The 24,140-nt window shown below is 44.3% G+C and overlaps 2 protein-coding genes and 1 long non-coding RNA gene across 3 annotated transcripts; 1 reads left to right on the top strand and 2 right to left on the bottom strand.

The window, feature by feature from the left end:
* Nucleotides 1-1,249: 1,249 nt before the first annotated feature.
* TMX2 (thioredoxin related transmembrane protein 2) lies at nt 1,250-10,972 on the bottom strand (the record flags this gene model as incomplete). The annotated part of the gene is made up of 8 exons (XM_081882469.1): nt 1,250-2,373; nt 2,492-2,621; nt 3,041-3,106; nt 4,362-4,468; nt 6,235-6,311; nt 7,107-7,220; nt 8,081-8,141; nt 10,544-10,972. The coding sequence occupies 8 exons, from the start codon at nt 10,970-10,972 to the stop codon at nt 2,230-2,232; spliced, it is 1,128 nt and encodes a 375-aa protein (XP_081738595.1). The 3' UTR covers nt 1,250-2,229.
* A 157-nt stretch (nt 10,973-11,129) lies between these two features.
* On the top strand, nt 11,130-15,760 carry MED19 (mediator complex subunit 19; the record flags this gene model as incomplete). The annotated part of the gene is made up of 5 exons (XM_081882483.1): nt 11,130-11,352; nt 12,495-12,751; nt 13,588-13,684; nt 13,842-13,936; nt 14,092-15,760. The coding sequence occupies 5 exons, from the start codon at nt 11,130-11,132 to the stop codon at nt 14,158-14,160; spliced, it is 741 nt and encodes a 246-aa protein (XP_081738609.1). The 3' UTR covers nt 14,161-15,760.
* Nucleotides 15,761-20,071: 4,311 nt separating this feature from the next.
* On the bottom strand, nt 20,072-24,006 carry LOC309366933. Its single transcript, XR_014166918.1, has 3 exons — nt 23,028-24,006; nt 21,491-22,692; nt 20,072-21,260 (listed from the first exon to the last, which is right to left on the bottom strand). It is a non-coding gene; the product is annotated as an uncharacterized lncRNA (long non-coding RNA).
* Nucleotides 24,007-24,140: the final 134 nt, after the last annotated feature.

The raw sequence follows: 24,140 nt of genomic DNA on the forward strand, positions 1-24,140 counted from the left end.
TTCCATTGTAAACTGAGCTGCCTGCTTATAGTTCCCAAAGTTTGTGCTATTTTCCTTTCTCTGTTTATAGAAGTCATTCCAAGGATGATCAGCATGGCATCCCTATCCTCACTTTTCCTTCTACTTCATGCTTTCCAAATTGTTCCCATTTCTCAAATCTTTGTCTCTGATTGCATCTGCCTTTAATTAGGAGGAAACAATATAGGCATGCCCTTCAGAAGCACAAGCTGGCATTCTGATCTAAGCAAGGTCCTTCTTACAGGGCTACCATTATAGTGCTGCCACTCTGTGGCCTACACTGTCCTTTCACATCTGGCTTGGCAGTGGTGTCTTTTTTGGCCCAGCCTATGAACAGTTGCATGTCTGGGGAAGACAAAAGTAATGCCTTTGCATGTGTGAGGAACAGCCGTACATCAGACGATCAGAGGAAGCTGAGGGCAGTTATTCTTCAAACACAATTTATTTTTTCTTTAAAGGTTTAAAAGCAGGTGGGGGGGGGGAGTCTGGATTGGTACTATGGTGCAGGGTGTTAACCCCTCCCCTAATTCAGCCTCACAGTTTTCCCCAGGGTGAAAACATACGCCTATCTATATGATTGGCCTCAGCTGACTGTTCAGGAGGGGGAATTTTAAGAAGGAAAATAGAAGAGGAAGACTTAAATCTCTCTCGTTCCCCCTCCCCATTGTAGTCCAGCTTCAAACTGATGCTTCCTCCATCTAAAAACTGGTGGAGACCCTAGCTGGACTTTTCCAAGATCCTCTGTAGAGAGCACCAAGAAGGATACAGAAGAGTTGAGCCCTAAACAGTAAACCAAATTTACTTGGACACTAGGAAACATCCTTAAAAAAAAAAAGTACAGAATGCCCTGAGATCTATGGATGAAGGGACAGTATACAAATTTAATAAATAATAATGGTAATAATAATAATAAGCAAATGCCAGTGTGGTGTAGTGGTTAAGAGCGGTAGTCTCGTAATCTGGGGAACCGGGTTCACGTCTCCGCTACTCCACATGCAGCTGCTGGGTGACCTTGGGCTAGTCACACTTCTCTGAAGTCTCTCAGCCCCACTCACCTCACAGAGTGTTTGTTGTGGGGGAGGAAGGGAAAGGAGAATGTTAGCCGCTTTGAGACTCCTTAAAGGGAGTGAAAGGCGGGATATCAAATCCAAACTCTTCTTCTTCTTCTTCTAAATCACTACAGACTGCGGAAGTAGTCCAACTCAGAAACAAAAAGAAGGCCCCAGAAGAAGACATTCCCAAGTTTGTTTATTAGAGATAGCCGTATAAGACAATTAACAGAAGTGTGAAGGTGGATGAGTACAGGGAAGTGGAGTGTGTTCCTATCCATGAACAAGCTCCCTGGGTTGGAAATGGAGTTAGCAGCTATAAGAACCCTGTCAATTATGACTCTGGACGGCAGAAGCAGCTACTCCTCCAGTTTGGGGGCAGAAGGGACCCCCTTCTTACTGCACACCCTCAGCATATTACACCACGCAAGCAGCTGATGATGATGATGCAGAGAACAGGAAATCCATAAGGACTGCATGGCTGCTGCTTACTCTCTGGCACAGCAGCACTTTCAAGTTCAGCAAAGAAACACTGTGTGTCCACCCATCGGCTTGGGATGGGAAGAGACCACTTAAGCTCTGTTGTCGGTGCAGTAGAGGGCAGTGGGTAGCAAGTAGTCAAAACTGTTCAGTGATATCTGTAGCTTCTCAGCCACAGATACGACCCTGGATAAAACCAATTCAAACAGGAGTGAGGTGTCACAGCTTTGACAGGAGGGAGTCAATTCCATCAAAAGTGGTGATTCCTCCCATCCTGCCCATTTACAGTGTCCACCAAGTTCTTGCTCCCCCCAGTAGTTCTTATTCATTGCCAGATAAGCCTGCAGCCCCACATCTAGATGCAGAAACAGGTTCTAGCTTCTATAGAGTTGGGGCCACATCTTATCTTGCTGAAACTACACCTAGCAACTCCTGGAAGGAGGATCAGGGGATGGGGGAAGTCCAAAAGAAACGTGTAGCTGCCAGCAGAGAGGCACTGAGCCCAGGAGGATAGAAGCTCCCTGGCAACTACACTCAGAACATAGAAGCTCCCTGGCATGTACAATCATCTCCCAGCACCAGCGTTGTGGGCGAAAGCAGCTTGTGGCTGATGTCCCAGAATGGCAATGGAAGAGGAATGGGGAGCTAAACAGTAAAGGAACACAGTCCAGTCCTCTGGGCTCTATTTGTCCTTCTTGCTCTCTCCATTGGGGACCTCAGGGACAGCAGGCTGTTCTGGAGACTCCTCTGGGACCTCAGGCTGCTTAGACACTTTCTTGGCTCTCTGGTACAGCTCGTTCAAGTTGAATTCCCGAATCACATTCTCCTGTGACAAAAAGAAAGATCAGCATTGTTTTGTGTTACCTTGTACTGACCCCCAGCTTAATACAAGGCACACATCTGATATTGACAGCATACAAATGAAACTTCAGATAAGAGTGTACCTCCGAAAAATTCCATGAGACTGCTCGTCCCTTTTTATCAATCTGTGGCCGGCGCATCACCTCCTTCCCACCTTGGAAAAGGATTAGTGTGGGCAACTGCTTAGTGAGAGGAGATGTACTGACTTTGTACCTGTGAAGAGACAAAGGGCTTGAGTCCAGGGAGAATAAGAAAAGGAACATCTAGCCAGAGATTGATGTGGGCCAGGAAATTTTCTAGTGATTTGTTTTTCATTCAGGAAATATTGTTCCACAGTTTCATTAGTCATAATGAATGCCAACTACAAATAATTATTAGGTCACCATAGCTGATTCTAAGTTATTAGCCTTGTTTATTAAATTCAAGTAAAATAAACATGCTAATTACATCTCTCTAGGAAATCAGAAAATTTTCTGATTTGAATTACCCTAATATGAACTACTCACAACACGGCATCTCCTCTTCCCACACTGCCCTGCTAATGCAAAACAAGTTTTCATGGTGCTGCATATCACACACTTAGCCTTGTGGTCTTCCTCATTCTCCCAAGGTTCCTACAGCACATAGCTCACCTGGTGCTCACATCAGGGTAGCGGCCCACATCCACCTTCCCAAAGTTCAGTCCAGTGCAGTTGTATCTGGGGAGGCACAGCAATGGTTAGTATGCAGGAAGAAACACCATGAAACAAAGTAGATGCTTATTATTTCATTAATGGTCACATCCTGTTTTCTTCCTGCATGGAACTCAAGACAGCATACATATGTGTCCCAGACACTTTCCCATCCAGACACGAACCAAACCTAGATGATCTCAGCTTCAACCAAGGTTGTGGCATCATGTGCTTTCAGACAATAACACAGAATATTAAAGAACACGGAAGGCACAGCCTTAAGCTGATGCCAGGGGCTTTCTCACTTCTCTCAAGTTTGAACTACTCCTCTGATTAAGGACTGGGAAGTTGAATTATACAGCCACCCTCTTCCTGCTTATGCAACCACAACGTTGATGTATAACTCAACCCCACAGGGACTAAAAATGAAAACACTTTCTACACTAAGGCCATCTACTGGTCATTGCTGGAAGCAATGGGTTGCTTCAAAAAAAGCCATCGGCAGCCAGGCCCTTGCCAAGAGCCACTTAAAGAGTAATCCTTCACTTTGGTACCTCAGTACAAGGGGGTGGGGGGGAGGCCTTTGCCTCAGTTGAATGTCTGGTGGGGTCACCAGAATCTCCTATGGAGTTTTATCCAGAAATTGCCAGTAGCTAATGAGCTATTGCCGCCACCCATCTCCCATTAGTTCAACTATTAGGTCTAATAAACCTCAGAACGGGAACCACAAATAAAGTAAACTCCCTTGGGAACTAATTTTCTTCAATTTTAAATTGCCATTCTATAGAAAGGATTAGCACTAGCCTTCTGCAACCACAAGGGCCTGGATTCATGGACATTCCCTATTTGTTAAGGTTCCTTCCCATTAAAGTTTGCTTTAGAGGATACTAAAGTTTCCTCTTTTAAACCATAACTTGCATGGCTATAGTAACACTCTTTCTTAAAAGCCAGCAGTACATTGGGGCTGCAATCAGAATAACCTGGTGAGTTTATCTTTGTTCACCTAACAAATGAAATATTGAATCTTAGAAATATAAGAATAAGCCACTTTTCATCCACAGATTTCAGGGCAGTTCACAGCATAAAAATACACACTCATCTTAGCCCAATAGTTATTACACTGGAACATACTGGACTCAATGCCTTTCTGTACCCTTCAGCACAACAAAAATGCTGAGTGCTGGAGGTAAAGTATGCATCACACTTTAGGCATCACATGTGCCTGAAGTCTGCCTGCCCCTGCGCTAAGACACCATACTTTATTAAAGAGTAAACCACTCACTTGAGAGACAAGTCTGCATAGATGGGAGCAAATGACTGGCACTCATTGGACCAGTTAGCAAAGAATTCCACAATCCAGGTTACCCGCTTGTCCCGTTCTAGTTCCTCCTGCAAAAGAGGGATCAAGGCTGACACAATGCACAACCCTCAAATGGCCACATACAACACTCCAATAGAGTTGAAAGGATACGGAAGGACAATCCCTATCCTGAGGCAGGATCACACAACCATCAACCCTCCTCTAACCTGGTACCCTCCAACATGGTTTGTATTCCAGTTCCCATCAGCCCCAGCCAGCATGGCCAGTGGGGATGGATGACAAGAGTTAGAGCTTAATAACACCTGGAGGGCATCAGGTTGGGGAAAGCTGCTGCACAGGAGGACCAGCAATCACAATCCAAACCCACAGAGTTCCAGGAGTTGAGAGGCACTGGCAAAGAACAGGAGGTTATCATTAGACGCCTGCTGGATCCGAGCAGCCAGCCCAGCACCCTCTCTTACAGTGGCCAACCAGATGCCTATGGGAAGCCCACAATGGCAGAGCAGAACAGCACTTTCCTTACTTGTGCTTCCTAGGAACTAGGATTCAGATGCAAACCACCTCCAATATTGGAGGCAGTACACAGCCATCATGGCATAGCTCCAAATAGTTCATATACTAGGCCAGGGGTGGCCAACTCCCAAGAGACTGCGATCTACTCACAGAGTTAAAAACTGGCAGTGATCTACCCCCTTTTTTTGGGTTCAGGTCAAAGTTGTTGAGTTTTTTTAGGGAGGAGGTAAAATGTTGAGCTTTTTTTAGGGGAGCCACAGTTGCTCAGCTTCTTTGGGGGAGCCAATGATCTACCAGTGATCTACCACAGATGTCCAGTGATCTACCTGTTGGACATGCCTGTCCAACTTCATGCTTGCACTTCTCTCTGTGTTTAAGACCATCTAGAAAGTGTTCCCTTTGTCTGAACTTCAAAGCTCAGGGCAAGGCTTTTTCAGTTGGGCTGAACCAGTCCCATTCCACCACCACTAATCAATTTAGACTGCCAATGACACTCTTTGTTCAGATCTTCTTAGGTCTCAATACTCTCAATTCTCGTGTTAATATGTACCATTTCTATAAAATATTTTAAATAATATTTAATATTCCATATCTATAAACAAAATTTCCACAATGCTCACAGAGCGGTAAGACTGCATGCAACTTTTTTAAAAAACCAATCAGCAAGAGGAAACAGCAGTACAGAATAATAAAGTTGGGACCTCCTTAAGCAGAGCTAATGCAGTGCAATGGTTAGATGAAGTGTCAAACTAGAACCTGGAAGATCAGGGGTCAAATCTGCACTCAGTAGTGAAGCTCAGTGAGGGACCTTCGGCCAGACACTTTTTCTCTGGCCAATCTATCACAGAAGGTAGTTATGAGAACAAAGTGTGTGTGTGAATGTACAGAATATATGCCTCCTTGAGCTCCAAGAAAGAAAAGGTAGAACATACAGTTGGAGCAGCAACAGTGACCATCTACGGCCTGGGAGGTGGACAGTTATCATCATCTCCCTGCTGGTTCAGTCACTGCTGCTGCCAGGAAAAGCCAGGAGCTGCAGACTATCCACTTGCCCGAGAATAAATGTTCCAGATCCAGGGACAAAAGTGGGAGGGGAGCATATTTTCCAAGGTGGCCACTGTGGAACCTTGTTGAAGCAGTGTCTCCTTTTCAGCCAGCACTGCCTATTTCTGTTTTAACAAGGGTTTTTATTGTGTTCATTTTCTTACTGTAAAGAAACGAAGTCAGCATAATATAATACACTATACCCAAAATAATAAGCTATACCCAGTTTATCCAAGTCCACAAGAACAAATGAGAGTGCAGAGAATAAAATACTCACATCTATTGTTTTATCACTGAAATATTTGATGTATTCAGGACCCAGGTACAGAGGTGGCTTGCAGGTCATCAGGAACACTGAAAAGGCACACACCAAGCACAGCTTAGCTAGCACATTGGTAGGCAAACTAAGGCCTGGGGGCCGAATCCGGCCCAACCGCCTTCTAAATCCGGCCCATGGACGGTCCGGGAATCAGCGCGTTTTTACATGAGTAGAATGTGTCCTTTTATTTAAAATGCATCTCTGGGTTATTTGTGGGGCATAGAAATACGTTCATTCCCCCCTCCCCAAATATAGTCCGGCCCCCAACAAGGTCTGAGGGACAGTGGACCACCCCACCCTGCTGAAAAAGTTTGCTGACCCCTGGGTTTAGCACTATGCTGGGATGGGATTAGGAAGCTGCTTTATATGGGACCAGAGTTTTTGTCCACCTACTACAGTATTGAATTAAAATGACTAGCAGTTGCTCTCCAAGGTAGGTGCTCTACAAAAGCTGTAGTTCCTCCCTGCTTTTGAGATTGGCAGAATTCTCAAAAGCTTCCCTGGATTATACTCTCCTCTTGCCAGGAATGAAGATTCCTCCAGCCCACAGCCCTCCTCCAATAGCTCAAGAAAATGGAATTCAGGCAGCAGATTCCAGCTGCAGTGTTAGATATGGCAATCATGGGGTAGTCTTATTTCCACTTAATGCAAGTTGGCATTGCCCTATAAACAAGAATAATGCCCAAAAATAGAGGAATTATGAAAGATTTATTATGTGGTAATGCAGAACTGGTGGATTTTGCATCTAAAGTCCTATTATTTATGATGTCCAAGTCCTCCTCAATTGATATAACTAAAACTAGAACTAGGATATAACTAGGATGACTCACCTATACAGAGGGTGAGGTAGAGCAGTCCCATTCTGATGTCAAGGCGGAAAAAAAGAATGACATTGGCTACTTTGCTGAACATGAAGATGTTTCCCACATGCTGGTCCACAGTAACTTGAGAGAGAGAAAGAAGCACATTCTTATGGCTGATAGGCCCAGTAACAAGCTGGAATTTTGACTGAAGCTTAACTTTTTAAAAATTTGTGGAAGCTTTCTGTGCAAGACAGATTACATATTTAGAATGCCTATTGATAGATACACACACACACACACACACACACACACACACACACACACACACAGAGTGTAGTTTTCTTGTCAAACGAGTGCTGTCCTAGGCTAACTGTACAGTTTTGTATTTTACAGCATTTGCTGTAGCTTTCTACATTTCCTGAGAGTAAGTGTGTTATTTTCATGCCTACAGGTCATTCCTGCTTCCCAAATCATTTCAAGCTAAACCCCACATTCTGCATATCCTTTCATCTTAGGCAGTCACTGTTCTCTGCTATATTCTTATCACCTCCATGTTGACCTTCACTTAATCTCACCCATAATACACCAAGTCTTGGCACATGGAAGTTTTGCCCCGCTGGCCTCCATATCTTTGTATTATGGAACAGAAAACAAAAGAAACAGACAGGTCACCTTTTGAAGCCACTCCTACAGCAGGAATGCACAGGGACAATGCACCGATTGTAGCAGAGGAACAAGGGCCTAGCAGCAGCTATTCATCTTAAAACTTTTCAAATCATTTAGGTGCTTTCTGTTTCTGTGTGAATTTTTGCCACAACCTCATCCCACTTACATCCCATTCTGTACCAGCTATTTGTTCAAAACATACTGACTGGACCATACTGATTTTAAAGAAAATAAGATTTTGATACAGGTTAAAGATAGCTGTGAAATCTTTGTTTTCTGAATCATTTGTAAGCTTTACTCCAAAAAGAGAGAGATAAAGAACAAGCATTACTTACTGGATCTGCGGTTCTTCATCATCACAATGGCACTGAGGAACATAAGAATTTCCACCTCGCGCTAAAAAGAAAGATGGCAGTAAGTGGTTGTACAAGCAGAGGGGAAAAGGGACCAGCTGGCTTGTCCTTGGAGCAATGTCACATTTATCCATCATCTAGCTACTCATACTGCTAGTTCTAAAGGAAGCTTACAGTTGCTTGGAAGTTTCAGGACCACAAACCAAGCAGGGTGCACGATGAAATAAAACTAGAGCTGACTTTTATGTGACGGCATATGCAAGGATCACCCTTATTTTGTACATTTAGTAAATTGTGCAAGTGCTTTATGTTTCCTTTTTCTTGTTACATGAAAAACAAATTATGCAGTTAACTACCTCCACGTAAAGGATGATTTGCAGTGAAAATATTTTTTCACTAAAACAGCTAGTGCAATCTTGCATAAACATCCTGCTCAAATGTTAAAGTGTTTTATGAGGCAAATACAAAAAGAATAGCCATGATATCTTGTTGCAGCAAAACCAAACAATTTTTGTGGCCCTTTACACAACAAAATACAGTGTGGTACATCTGAAAAACTAGTGTCTAGCACAATATATCACTGTTGTAGACTTAAGATACCATAATAAAAAATTGTTTTTGCTTTATGTGCAGGGCAATTTACATTAAGCGGTACACACAAACTTTAGGGCCAATTCATTAATATAGGAATTGGTCTCAAGTACAACTGCAACCTACACATGGCGAGGTGTTAATAATAATAATAAAAATAAAATAATAATAATAACAACAACTTAGTTATACCCCGCCCATCTTGCTGGGTTTCCCCAGCCACTTTGGGCAGCTCCCACAGAATATTAAAAATAGAATCAAACATTAAAAACTTCCCTAATCTTGCAAGTGGTAACAGAAGTCCTCTCAGCCTGTTGCTTACCTGTTACAGAACCTATGGTCATGCCCACAGAATTACACAACCAGAGATGACCCAATTAATACTTTACTGCAACCCATATGATTAAAACATGTATCACATCTAAAGAATTCAAAGGCTGTCTGTCCAAATGTCTTTTTAAGACTGCCCATACACCAGATCCCACAACTAAACTAGTTTTGTGATCACTACGTTCTCCTACATGATCAATTCATAGGGGCAGGAAACTCCACAGTGTGACATGAGAACAAGTGCTATGGGTTACCACACTCAAAGCAGCTTCTTTTGAGGTTTGGACTGGAGATATGAAAGAAGAAGCAGCAGGAAAGGAATTTTGACTTACTGAGTTGCTGAGCACACATGTGCCTTACAACAGAAGAGGAGCACAAAATGAAATGGAAGTTTTCTGGCAGAGTTGCCAGGCATGAAAAAACTATCATAAGATGTTGAGAATTCAGAGACACTATGAGCTCTTTTGAACTTTTGTATGCAGTTTAGTGCAAGGAAAGTTTAGTGCATTTGAGGAAAGGGCAGGAAATGGTAAGCAATAGTAGGAGGAAGAACCAGAGGAAGAATGTGAGTGGGAACCACTTTGAATTTACTATCTAACCTGGGGCTGTTTGTCATGCAAACAAACACTCTGGTGGTATTATAAGCATTGAGATTTGAACAAATACCAGCATATTGGGAAGTGGAGATCAGAGCAGGTCTTCACTACTTTAAAGGGAGGTTGTGTGTGAAAGTTGGCAGATATTTCTGGAGGTCACTCCCATCAGAGGTTGGGAAGAAAGTCATCTAAGCTTGGGGTCCTCTCCTGAGGTGGAGGAGCTTATTACATTAAACACAAACTATTATCATGTCTTGCCTTTGTGTGTGTCATTCTGAAAACCATTAAAACAACTAGGACCTTAGGAGTGTAGGGTGATTAATAAAATACTAAACAGCAGCTAGTCTGCAGCCCTTCAGATCGGGTTGGCCTCTTAACTTCCACCAACCCCAAATGGCATGCCCAGTAACCAAAGAGGGTGGGAATTGGGGCCCAACAATTTTTTGGGGGGGATATTGGGTTGTTTTATTTTGATTATGTATTCTGGATTTATATTTTGGTTTTGTTCTGTGAACCGCCCTGAGACCTCCGAGTACAGGGGGGTATATAAATTCAATAAATAAACAAACAATATCTGGAGGGCCGCAAGTTAGTCACCCTTCACTAGTACATGGCGAACCAGCCATCAAAACAACAGCGCCATCAGTTGATAGCGCAGAGGAAGAAAAGAAAGAAAGAAAGAGAGAGAGAGAGAGAGAGAGAGAGAGAGAGAGAGAGAGAGAGAGAGAGAGAGAGAGAGAAAGTCTTTTTCCTTCCAGTCGGAGAGTCGAGAGTCTCCGGGACGAGGATGCCAAACGGCAGATCTCGACTTCTTTGGGCAAAGGGGAGAAACGTTCCCTTCCCGGCAGTTAGCCGGATGAGCCCCACAGAGGAAAGAAGGCGTGAGGGGGGCGCCAGTCAGAAGGGGCTCCGGGCAAGGCCTCCTCACCCAGTCGAAGTCACAGGGGTTCCCGTCCTCGCGCTGGGTGGGCAGCCCGTGGCATAACGGCGGCACCTTCCGCACCAGCAGGAAGGCAGCCGAGAGCAGAAGCGACAGCGGGTAGTAGGGCTGCGCCAGCCACCGGCAGATTCCAGGCACGGAGTAGATCAGGGCCAGGAGCGGAGCAAGCACCGCCATCTTCACCTCACGCTGACCGAGCCCCGCGCCGACAGCTTCTAGCGCCTGCCGGCGGCGCACGCTCGTCGTTCCTCCGCTCAGGCTCGCTGGCCAATGCCTACGCCAATCAAGGTAAAGGCGGAGCTTAGAGCAACACCACGCACTACCATTGGCTGACTTCAGAATCGCTGGGATGGATTCGGAATACAAACTAGAGGGAATGCTTTCTTGAGGCCTCTCGACGCATGCTGCCGACGTCATGCAGCCATCTAAAAATGCGTCACGAGAAAGCAGAGGACCGTCCAATCGGAACGCGGCCCAGTTTCCAGGTTAGTTAGCCAATCACACGTAAGAGGCGGGTTCACCGCCCTCCAATGAAAACAAGGCGAGCCGAGGGGACAGCCAAGATGCGAAGCCAATGGGAGGAGATTGCGCGGGGCACGCCGGGATGATGGAGAATTTCTCCGCTCTCTTCGGAGGGACGGAACCGCCTCCGCCTACCACAGCCGCCGCGCTGGGCTTTGGACCAGGGAAACCCGGAGGACCGGGGACTGGGCCACCTCCCGTCCCTGCCGTGACCCCCGTCGGAGAGAAAGCGGCGGCCGCCAGCGGCCCCTTCTACCTAATGCGCGAGTTACCAGGTAAGTGGCTGTTGGAGGGGGCGGGCTTCGGGGGGCCACTCAGCCTACCGGAATGTAGAGGCGGGCCTTGCATCCTTGGCCAATGCCAACGAGGCGCCGCGGGGGAATGGCCCAATAGAGATACGCGGCTGCGTCTTGATGGACACTCCTCCCTGTTCCTGTGGGAACTTAGGCCCAACAGGCGAAACTGACGACTTCGCGGAAGCGCAGGTAGTGGTGGGATTTCGATTGGCAGCTACCGCGGGCCAATGAGGTGCCGGATCAAAACAGGGAGGCGGAGTCATGCGGTGCATCCGCATTTGGCGCTGCCGAGGCGGAAGCCGCTGAAGTTCATTACAGTATTAACTTCATGGCAAGCCCCTGTTTGCCTTTTCTGCTTTAATAGATGCTTGCTGTAATAATCATTATGGAAGGTCCGTCTGAAAAGCACTGTCTAAACACCATAAGCAAATAGGGCCCAGTGAACATGTAACAATAATATGCCAAAACCTGGCTTAGCACACCAGAGCAAGCATTCCCAGAGCAAAGGCTGTGGCTGTTGCACTACCATGGTTTGGCTCAGCACTGCATGCCGCCTCGGGGGTCATTTTTGTCTCCCCCAAACTATGAGTGATCAACAACAAACAGCTCATGGCTTGTCGGGAGAGACAGAACACGAGCCCAGATTGGATGTCATGCATAGCCAAACTTGACCTTGAGTGGTGCATCAGCAGGACTCAGAAAGAAGCACAGCAACCATGATTTGCGTGAAGCCATGATTTGGCTTAGTGATGTGGGCAGACTTGCTTTGTTACCAGATGAGGGTCCTACAAACCATTACCTGGAAGCAACCTCCCATGGCGTAAGTGGGACTTAATTTCAAGTATACATGATTTTCATCCCAGGATGCCTCAGCCTATCAAGAAGAGAAGTACATTTTCAGAAAGCAGAGCAAAGCTTTTTCTTGATCTGGCTTCACCAAAAGCATTTTGGGTGTATGAGGCTGGACATGTCCTCTTGTCATCTCAACAAAGAAGTCAGTTGCAGGTGCAAGTAGTGTCACATTTGAAGGATTTGCTTGCCAGATTTCTATCTGCCTCTGTCCTGTTAATCCCAACAAGCCAAACATAGGCAGTACTGTCATGTCCTTTGTTCTTTGCCAGGTACTACAGAACTAACAGGGAGCACAAACCTGATCACCCACTACAACCTGGAGCATGCCTACAACAAATTTTGTGGCAAAAAGGTGAAGGAGAAGCTCAGCAACTTCCTGCCAGACCTACCAGGGATGATAGATTTGCCAGGTTCACATGACAACAGCAGCCTGCGTTCTCTCATTGAGAAGCCTCCCATCTGCAGCAGTTCGTTCAACCCTATCACCGGTACCATGCTAACAGGCTTTCGTCTCCATGCAGGCCCGGTAAGTTAGAGGTGGCGGCTGCAAGGGAGGAAGGAAATATTGACTGTCGGTGGGAAAATAATGACCTGAATGACAAAAAAAAATTATGCCAGAGTTGGAAATGGATGTTAGGGTGCACTGGAAAATATGAGTACTGTGAGAAACTTCTAAGAGTCCAGCAGAATGGGATCCATCTCCCTTGATGGAATAGGCAGTAGTAGGTAGGCTGAAGTTAGGGAAGGATCCCAGGTAGGAGTCACAGAGAGAAGTACAGTGGAACCTGGGGTTACGTACCGCCCTCCTTACGAATGCTTCGGATTACGAGCTCCGCTAACCCGGAAGTAGGTATTCTGGGTAGCGAACTTTGCCCTGGCATGCAAGTGGAAGTTGCGTGGCGGCAAGGGCGCAGCAGCAGTGGGAGACTCCCATTAGCAAACGCACACCTCGGGTTAAGAATGGCTTTGGGTTAAGAACGGACCTCCGGAACGAATTAAGTTCGGAAACGGAGGTACCACTGTACTGCCAAATTTAGTGCTCTCTTTTGCAGAGCAGGTATGAAGAGAAAGGTTGACTCATAAGTGAATTCCAGAGTAATGCTTTAGCCATATTCTGTGAAGGGTAGATTGCCAAGGAGTCTAGGGAGCTCCGAGCTCATAAGAGACCCAAGTAGTAAGCTTAGTGAACATAGTAGAAACTTTTCTTGCAAGTTTTGATGGGGGATAACGGTGGGACCAGGTTACCAAAGAGACAAGCAACCCCCTCCCTGCAAATGATTGCACCTGTGATTATTTTCTGGAACAACAGGTGTGGTATTCAGTGGACTAACATGCTCTTTTGTTTCTTTTGCACCCCCTCAGCTGCCAGAGCAGTGTCGCTTAATGCACATCCAGCCACCTAAGAAAAAAAACAAGCACAAACACAAGCAGAGTCGTACGCAGGATCCTGTCCCTCCAGGTAAGAAGCTTCCTCCTTGGGCCTTGTGGTTGCATTTGCCCTCACCAACCCCTGCCCTTCCTTTCCAATTTAGCATTCCACAGTCTAGCGGCCTAAGCTACCGCAATTCCTGCTTCATTCAAAGTTCCTGCTTCAGTTCCTTTTCTCTTCTTGGCAGAAACTCCTTCAGATTCTGACCACAAGAAGAAAAAGAAGAAGAAAGAGGATGACCCTGAGCGGAAAAGGAAGAAGAAGGAGAAGAAGAAAAAGAAAGTAAGTTGGGAAGAATGCTTCCACCAGCTCAAGTAATTGTACCTTCAGGTGCCAGAGAACTGAATGAGATGTGGGGCCTTTTCTCCTGGCCTTTCATTATTGTTGAGAACTTTCATTCTCATTCTTGCATGTGTGTCCATTTTATTTTTCTTTAGAATCGGCATAGCCCTGAACACCCTGGTGTGGGCAGCTCTCAGGCCAGCAGCAGCAGCAGCCTCCGGTAAAGTCCTGCCATGGAGTTAACTTGGACGGTGCTACAGCTTTGACAAGAAAAGGAGGAACAGCAATAATGGGGGAGTCACCACAGACTCATATACTTCCCCTGCTTCCCCTTCATCCCTACTGAGTGGAACTTCTGGGACTCCATTGATCTCTCTATAAGGAACATAGACTTTGCCTGCGACACAATGCAGACTGGTGTCTTTATATGGGAGCCCTGTCAACTCGGGGAGGGTTTTTCTTCTTCTTTTTTTCCTTTTTACAGAATGGTCCTGACTAAGTTGGGATGTGTCTGCCTCGTGATTTAGTTAAACCTTTGTTGGAGCACTTGGGACGGTCTGGAACCTCCTCTCATATCATGGGCTTGGAAACTGCACTGTGAATAGATAGGGAGAAACTCTAGAAGTGCTTTCTTTTGTAAAGTGTGGCCCAAGGCTAGTGGGTGAGTTAGTTGCCTAAGTAGAAAGAGCTAATGTGATCGGGCTATTTCTAAATAAGAAAGTGGGAGAAACTGCAGAACTGTGAGGTGGGAGTAAAGAGAAGACAAGGTTGGTTTTACCTTCCCGGAGTTGATCCATGCTGATAAGTAGGCCTGCTTTAGTATCATCAGCTAGAGAGTTAAGTCGAAAGCATTGACCAAATTTCTTTTAACTGTGGAAGCATGTAAGTCAAGAAGCTATACTGTGAATCCAAGGACAGAACTGGGTATATGGTGATATTTTCCCCTAAGGGCTCACTTACCAGGTAAAGGCTTCTCTACATGTAATCCCTTTAAAAATAAAACTTGAAAACAAAAAAAGGTGACATCATTTAAATCTTTGCCAGCAGAAGGGAGAAAGTGGAATCTTCAGCAACAGACTTCAGCTGTGAACAGATGGAAGCCTCTGTCAGGAACCTGGACAAATAGAAACCATTGTTTTCCTCTGTCCTATTCTTCTGATTTTTTTCTGAATTACTACCTCAGCAGAGCACCCTGGCAGAAATGGTTCCTTAAAATGTCAGCTGGTCATCTTGCTGGCTAGTCTGTCCCACTTTTAAAGACAAAGATGGTGATGAATCTGCCCCTATCTACTGCACCAAAATTCTTTGGAGTGACAAGAGGAACGTGCTTGGAAATAGCCTGCCGTCTTAACTGCTTCTTCTTTCTTATAGGAAAGGAAATTTCATCCACAGTAAAAACATCTCTTTCCTGAGCTTAAAAATCAGAATGAGGGTGAAACTGCACTTTGATCAAGAGTACCTCTTAGGGACAAACTGGACATGAGAATGTCAGGAGCCTGATTGGAGTTCCTGTAACTTCTTAAAATCAGATTCCCCCAATATAAATTTTCTGCCTCAAGGGGTAAATGTGGGTCCCACCCCCAGTGAATAAGCTGCTCCAGGGAGACTTTTTATCATGGAAACAGCTAACCCCCCCTAGTGCTGTGGATCCAGTCCAAACCTCCCACCTGCCAATTTTAATGAAATAATAAAAAAAGTTGAGAGATCCCTGCACAGATCGCCTTATCAGTCCTTTCACAGAGATGATAGATGTCACTTGGAAATGAAATGCAGGTGCTCTGGCTGACAGAATTAATAAATTGCTTTCTAGTGATATGCTCCATACTGCTTGTCTCTTATGCTGGTCTACTTGCACAGGAAGGCTTGCTTAATGTCCAAGGACTCCTATGAAGTAGGAGTTTGTGCAGACTTCATGTTGCTCCATGGGGGAGCTTGCTTTACAACCAGTCCTGTTTGTGGAAAAGTATAATTTTTTTGGTAAAGTAGGCCTAGTTATGCATTCAGATACATAGGTCTTTCACCGACTGCAGCAAGATGCAGTAATTCAGTTGATAAGGTAGAAGGTGGAAATCATGAAAATCTACTCGTCTCATTTATTTATGTTTGTGTCCTACTTCCCTCTAAGAAGCTCAAGACAGCATACATATGGTACTTTCTGCCCTCCCTCTGCTCCACTTTATCCTGCAGGCTAGGCTGAGTGTGACTGGCCTAAGAACACCGAGTGAGGTTTTGGTTCCCCTACTATGACACCATAATCATTACACTACACTGCCTGGGTACCAAAGGAAGGAGAGTTGGGTTCTCCACCTGTATATCCTCCTCCTGATATATCAGGCTAATAAATATTAAAAGAGAGAAGGGTGGTTCGACAGACAGACAGTTAAATTGTTTTTTATTCTCTTCCCCTTACATCTTGAAGACATTTGTAACCAAAATTACTAGGTCCTGGATCTATTTTCAGTACACTCCCGTTGCTGCCCCCTGAACAATCTGACTGCCATTTCCTTTGCTCTCAGTACTTTCAGAAGAGCAATATGAGCTGTTTATTCCATCACCATCCTCTTCGCGCTTTTGCTACAGAGAGCAAAACTGAGCCAAGGCAGGAAATGGGGATCATATAATAATGCTTTGCTTGCTACTCTTCCATGTGCTTACAAAAGAAAGTTGATGATAATAAAGGGAAAGGATGAAAGTCTACTCCACTCCCGACTCCTCTCTACCCCCAATTATCCCATGCATCTAAATTAAAAGCCATTGCTAGTAGGAAAGGTGGGGCAAAACTGGCTGGTCCTGTTCCTCTAAGTCACTGGTGATTTCTGCATCCTGAAGAACAGGTAAGGAATACTTTCTGTTCCCAACCCAGAACCATCAGAAAAATACTGTCATCTCCTCTGCAGCCCTGGGGATATGTTTCAGGGAAGGGAAACATGCCTTCAGCCTACCCCCTCCCTGGAATGTTAGAGAACTTCAGCACCCATTGGCCATGTTCACTGGGGTTGATGGGCATTGTAGTTCAAGAACATCTGGAGGACCAAAGATTCCCCACCCCAGATCATCCTATGTGTCAGGTGGGTGTTCCCGTGCAAGTAGCTCCACCGGCAGCATTTTGGTATTAAGAAAAAAATCCAGGCTGAACTGGGCAGCATCAATGGGAATTGTGGAAGGTAACAGAAACTGGTGTGAACAATCTGCTTCTATATTCTTTAGAACAACGTAAATAGGCAGCACAGGCGGACACACCTGAGAGGAATGAAGTCACCATGTCAGCCACAAGACAATACAAGCCGGACTAACCATAGGGTTGCCACTATTTCAAACCGTGAAAATCCAGACTGAAAAATTGTTGAGCTTTCTTTAGTTTTAAGGGAAAATGAGCACTGCCAGCATGGGCTGCCATATGTTTGGATTGTCCCAGACATTTGGCCAATTTCTGCTGGAAAATGTGGTATTCCAGTATGTCTGGGAAATTCTGGATGTATGGCAATCTTACTAACACCCAAAGCATTGCACTGGAACAGTTTTGAAATGAGAAAACACCCATCAACTACTAGTAGCACCAGGAAGGTGTGCAATATTTCTCTGTACGTAGAAATGCATCACACCAATAATGCGCTAATCATACATTAACAAAAACGGATAGTGGCACTTTAAAAGACTTAATAGTTATTGTGTCATAAGGTTTCATGGGCCAGAGCCCACTTTGTAAAATGCACAAAACGGCATCCTTGGTTCACATGTAAAAGAGGAGGCAGCCTTATAATGCAATGCAATCCTAGCAGAGTAGGTGCAAACTTTCCTAAATATTAACAAACTGCCGAAAACAAGATGGTGAACAGGAACACCGAAAGCTGTGAGAGAGGCACTCCCTAACTATACTGAGACGTAGGTTAGGGTGTCAGATCTGAAAATGAATTCCAACTCGGCAACATCATTCTGGAGCCTCCCTTTGAAATCTTTTTTGTTCCAAAGTACCGTAACTTTATAAAGACTCTTACACAACGGCCAGACAGACTCCTGTAACATGAAAGCTGCCATACTTTATTAGCAGTTGGGAATGCGCCACACCCTAGCTGATTATATCTTTCATCCTTTTGCCTGATTATTTGTGCTCTGCAGCATAATGTAGCACAACTCTCTCTTGTATTACTGAGCCCTCTGACTGTTGTGTTTCTGCACAGATGTACATCTCCACTCATTTAAGATAACACTTGGTGCTATCTGACAAAGTGATCTCTAGCTCATGACAGTTTTTTCTGCAATAAATTTTGTTAAAGGTACAATTAAACTGCTAAATTTTGTGTGGAGATTTGCATATTTACAGGAGAGCTTTGGGATGAAGGTTCGAGTGGTGTGCTAACTGCAGAAAAATATGCCTCTCTCCCTTTTTACTGGTTTCTTTTAAACTTTTATGTTAGCCTTTTTCTCTCTGCACCCCACAGTACTTCTTCTCCTGCTATACAGCCACAGGGCTCCCTGCACCACCTCCTTCAGCCCACAGGTAAATCTGCACCACAATCTCTTTAACAATGCAATAGCCCAGCTGAATCAGACCAATAACCCATCTCATCCAACATTCTGCTTCACACCATGTTAAACCACCTGCCTCTAAGCAAGCCTATGAGGACAGGAGAGTGACAGCCCTTTGCTGCTGTTAACCTAACAGCATTTAGTGGCATAATGCTTTGTGAAGACCGAGGCACCACTGACAAACCTATTCTCCAGCCATCTAATGCAGCAACCATCACTGCTTGGAGCAGTGAATACCATACCTTTTAAGTATGCACTGGATGAAGTGCTCCTTTTTTAATCTTCAATTTACTCCCCAGCAAAGTTCACTTGGGAATCCCAATTTCTGGTGTTGACAGAAAGGCAGTAAAGCTCATCCAACATTATGCATAACATTACAAGCCTCTGCCATATTTTCTAACCCTCCCCCACCAATCTAAAAAGTTTACACATTGAAAGAGGTCCAGTCCTTGGCTAGCTTATCCGTTGACAGCTGGTAGCTGGTCCCAGATCCACTAGCAACCTTTGAATGCAGACACCTGCTGGTGTAATGATGTGTAGACAATCCCCCTCTTTTTTGTCTGGGTCCTACATATTCCCACAAAGGAGAAGAAATGGGTCACAAACAATGAGGTTTTGTCCTTCTGCCAAGGAAATAGTAAGCGGTCTGAAATCTGCTACCAGGTCATGCTGTATGGCAGACATTCAACTTTTGCAGACCCAGGGCCCACTTTTAACTCAAACATGCATTTAGGGACCCATTTCTTAATCTCTTACCTTACTATTTGCATGGTGGCACAGCTCCTGTTGCAACCCACCTTGGATCAGGCCCTAATGCACCAGCTGAAGACCAGTGGTGCATGGAACTATTATTTACATACACAAATATGCCTCAACATTAAACATCCACTGTATTGAACATTTTGGTTTACCTATATTGACAGCAGATACTAGCACTGAAGTAAATTGCAGTGAAACAACGATTAAATTCAACAAAAATTGTGGCTTTCCCTTCAAAACAGAAGTCACAACAAAATCACATTCCATTCCTCCTTCTAAGATTTAGGCACAAGTAAGCTTAGATGGATTACAAGTGGCAGATACCAAGTTAGGCAAGGTTAAAGACTATTCTTTTGTAATTTGGGAAAAATTATGGCCCTGAAAGGTCTGCTTTGGTGGGGTTTCTTTCTTTTTTTGTGAAGGCTGTAAAAGAACTTGAGTGGTCCATAGGGTGTAGCTGCCTCGCAGACCAATGTATTCTATGCAAATACAGCAGTCTTTGCAAATACAGCAGTCTTTGGACATAACCATACTATACATACAGCTACCTATGTTTTTAGTTTTAGTTTTGCAAGTCACACAGATATCTGTGCTTCTGTCAAATTTTTTGAGTGAACAACACCTTTTTGAGTGTTGGGAATACCTACCCATGCTCTTATCTTTGTCAAATGTACATTACTTTGATTTCTATTTTTGATCAAGTATTATATTTCATTTTGTGGGCAGCTGTTTAACATGCAACACAGCCAATAGTTAAAAAATCTGTAGAACAGACAAATTAATGTTACACAACTGGACTATTAACCATTAACAGGACTATTACCCAAGTAGACACCATCACCAATCACGTCTGCGGCACTTTTAATTAGCAAAGTGTGTTACAATCTTTATTTGCGCCCTCACAACAACCCTGTGAGGTAGGTCACTGCTGTACTCCATTTTAAAAATTTGGAACTGGGATCAAAAATGATTTGCTCAGTGGCAGAAGCAGAAGATGGATCCAGATCTCCTGCCTCGTGCTTAGCCCGATTCTTTACTCATGACCACATCTGCTTTGTGGGGGTGGCAGACTTACAAGCCTGGAAACATGGCAGCCTTCTTCAGTGCTAACCATTAGCTTCTTGCAGCCAAAAGCCCATATGGTTGACTGAAGCTCAACAAGTCACTCCCTGTTCATTGGTTTCCCTCTGCAACGGTGTGACTCAAACATAATTTTAAGTTAATTTCATAACAAAGTTACATCATTACTCTCCAAGGGGGTCTCTTGAAATGTGGTATGGTAAGACGTGCAGATTCTTAATGCGTCACTGTGTGAGAGGGGGAGGGTTCAGTCTGACAAGCCTGTGCAAAACTGTACAGCTAGGCCAATCCAACCTGTATTAGCAGAACCCATAATACTATTCTGTGCAGCAGTGTCAGAAAGAGATATTTAAAACAGAGTACCACAGTTCAAAAGAATATGAGACTTATGAATACAAGGAGAAGATAAGGAGCTGAGTGTGTTCAGCTCACAGAAGATTAAGGGGTGCTGTTGACCATCTCAAAAATAGCAGATACAAAAGGGGTTATAAAACAAAAAAAGGGGGGGGGGACGACCAGATTTAAAATTATAGAAAAGCTGCCAAGAGGAAAGGGCTGATCAGCAATGGAACCAGCTGCTTAGGCAAGTTGTAGAATCTTCTTCCTTAAAAGATCACCAAGGAAATGCTGGGAACGGAAGCTTAGAAGGTCATCAGTTTCAAGTAAGGACCCTCTGCACAATCACTTACAATATTGCAGTTGTTTTTCACACAGCACCATCTATGTGTATGGCATGTAATAAAGTACAGGTTTGACATGCCCTTATCCCAAGCAGCCTTCAATCTAGAAAAAGGCAAAGAACAGAGGCAGGGACAGATGAGGGAAGAATATGCAGTTATCACAATTATATGTACTTCAGGTGGGAGGGGGACCTAATAACATCTCCAAATCAAACTGCCAGCAGAGCCCATAGTTCCAAACAACTAAAGGAGCATCCCATAGGTGAAGCCCCCACCCTCTCTATCCCTGACAAAATATACCATTCCTTCCAGTAGCACCTTAAAGACCAACTAAGTCAGTTCTTGGTATGAGCTTTTGTGTGCATGCACACTTCTTCAGATACACTTCTGTATCTGAAGAAGTGTGCATGCACACGAAAGCTCATACCAAGAACTGACTTAGTTGGTCTTTAAGGTGCTACTGGAAGGAATTTTTTTTGTTTTGACTATGGCAGACCAACACGGCTACCTATCTGTTACTGAAAATATACCATGTGTTTCTCCCCCATCCCCAATATAAGGCTGTGTCTAGGTGCTATATGTTGAGTAGAAATTCAACAGGGACAGTTTTCATATTAATTTCTGTGCAATTTGCACCAGAAGCTGGTTGAGGCTGTCCCTTCCAACTTACACTGCATGCAGATTTGCCGGTATGGAAGCGTACCATGGCAATGCGCACTGTTGTGGAAGTTAAGTTAGTCTTGTCTCCTAGCAAAAAGGCAAATGAACAGCAGCTAGTGAGAAGCCAGGGTTCCCAAGATTACTTGAATTAAAATTTATTACAGAGTAGCCTAATGAGTCCCACCCACAGGCTATTAGAATTACCGGTAAGCCTTTCTACAATCCTACTAGTCTTCACCAGGAACTCCCTTTTCTTGAAGACTGCCTGCTATAGGATTATAGCCTGCTTTCATGAAGGTGTCTGTCAGATGCTTAGTCGCCATTACTGTACTACCACAGCCTTACTCAGCTCTTCCAGATGATGAGCAGGTATTGGGAGATACAAACTAGGTTCAAAGGCTTCTCCTTGAGGCAAAGTAAGCAACATCAAGGCTCTGGTTCAGAAGTGTAATTGGGGCAATTAGCACTCTTGCTGTCATCAACAAGAAGCAGAACACTTAAAAGAGCCGTTGAAGAGCTTAAGCACACATTCTGGGATAATTTAAACTAACTCACCAAGGTGGAAACATCTATGGAAACTGAATCACTCAAGAAGGACCAAGCAGGCCTAAAGCCATTACTGCTGTAGCCGGTTCTGAGCCAAGCCCCTTCCTTAGTCTCTAAAGTAGAAGAATTAAGGAGAATCTGTTTCCATAGTTAATAAAAGAATGAATGAAATAAAGCACTTACTTTCTGAATGAACATCATGGTTGTTATTAGCACTTATGACATATATATTTTACATGTTTATCTACCAGAAATTAGAAATCATATTATGTGGATGTATACAAAAAGCAATTGTGCGTATTTATTTATTTAATGCACTTTTATACTCCACCCTTGTTCTATAAAGCATCACTCAGGGCATCTCTTTTACCTTCTATATAAACGGTACTATTTAGGTAATATTGGCATGTCAATAACTTTCCCACACTGGAATCAATGACAAGCATGGGTTTAATACTGAAGTCAAGGGGACTTTGTCCTGCCTTGTTTTGGCTGGATTAAGACCTCTCACATGACGGGACGCAGGTGGCGCTGTGGGTTAAAGCCTCAGCGCCTAGGACTTGCCGATCGAAAGGTCGGCGGTTCGAATCCCTGCGGCGGGGTGCGCTCCCGCTGCTCGGTCCCAGCGCCTGCCAACCTAGCAGTTCGAAGGCACCTCTGGGTGCAAGTAGATAAATAGGGACCGCTCCAGCGGGAAGGTAAACGGCTGGCCACGTGACCCGGAAGTGTCTCCGGACAGCGCTGGCCCCTGGCCTCTTAAGTGAGATGGGCGCACAACCCCAGAGCCTGTCAAGACTGGCCCGTACGGGCAGGGGTACCTTTACCTTTACCTTTAAGACCTGTCACCCGGCAACTGTTGCCATATAGATAGCTGCATCACTTGCTCATAGCTTTCTCCAAAGTCCTTTAGATATTATTTGGATATAAAAATTACCGGCTGCAGTTGAGCCGCATGCTCCTCACAAGAAGTGGTTTTCCAACCATCTGTATCAGAACTGCATGGTAAGGAGGATATATATATATATGCTTGATGTCCAATATTTTCATCAAGGTGTGAAGGAAACAAAAACAAAGAGAATGTAGACTTGAATGTCGTAAAGATGAAAATTTCACCAGTAACACAGAACTTCAATTCCCAAGCCTCATTTGGAATGCTGTGCAGTTTTATCAATTGAGATGGAACACAATTTAGAATGTAGCTAGTGCAGTTGAGGGTTATTTACAAAATTTTTGTTTTAACGGCATTTTTAATTTGTTTTTTTACTTTTATATTGCAAGCCACTTTGAGGCCTAGCCCTCAACCTAGGATATAATATGAAAAAATATTAGAACAAGAAAGCTTAGGTTCTGAGATTAGGCTTTTTAGCCCCACAAAAAGATGGCAAAATACACTTGTACTTTAAATGTATAATACATTAAAGATAAAGAAAAACATTAACACAAAATGGTTCAGCAATAAATTCAGCTTTGCGATTAGAATGTTACTGGTTAGAAAAGAGCTACATGAATTTCAAGCTTTTCAATTAATATAATGAAATAAGGTAAGTTGTAATCACTCTTAATTGTTTCAGGTAGTGGCTGACAAAAATCTCCCCCTTGCTTTCTGACATGAGAAAGAACTGTGCTTAGACATGCTGAACTAGAAAGGCTGCTGAACATTAAAACTCACCACATTAAAAAAACTGGATTTAATCCTAACTTCCACACTTAAGGACGGAAGTTCCCCTCTTACTTTATTTGCTGGCAATCTTAACTGCTTTGTATCTTTTTTACAGTAGCACATCTTCTGTCATAACAGATAATTTTACGAGCCCCCAATATAGTACTATGGGACGCGGGTGGCGCTGTGGGTAAAACCTCAGCGCCTAGGGCTTGCCGATCGCATGGTTGGCGGTTCGAATCCCCACGGCAGGGTGAGCTCCCGTCTTTTGGTCCCAGCTCCTGCCCACCTA

The sequence above is a fragment of the Podarcis melisellensis genome (assembly GCF_964234715.1).
Source record: "Podarcis melisellensis genome assembly, chromosome: 1".
Classification (NCBI taxonomy): Eukaryota; Metazoa; Chordata; class Lepidosauria; order Squamata; family Lacertidae; genus Podarcis; species Podarcis melisellensis.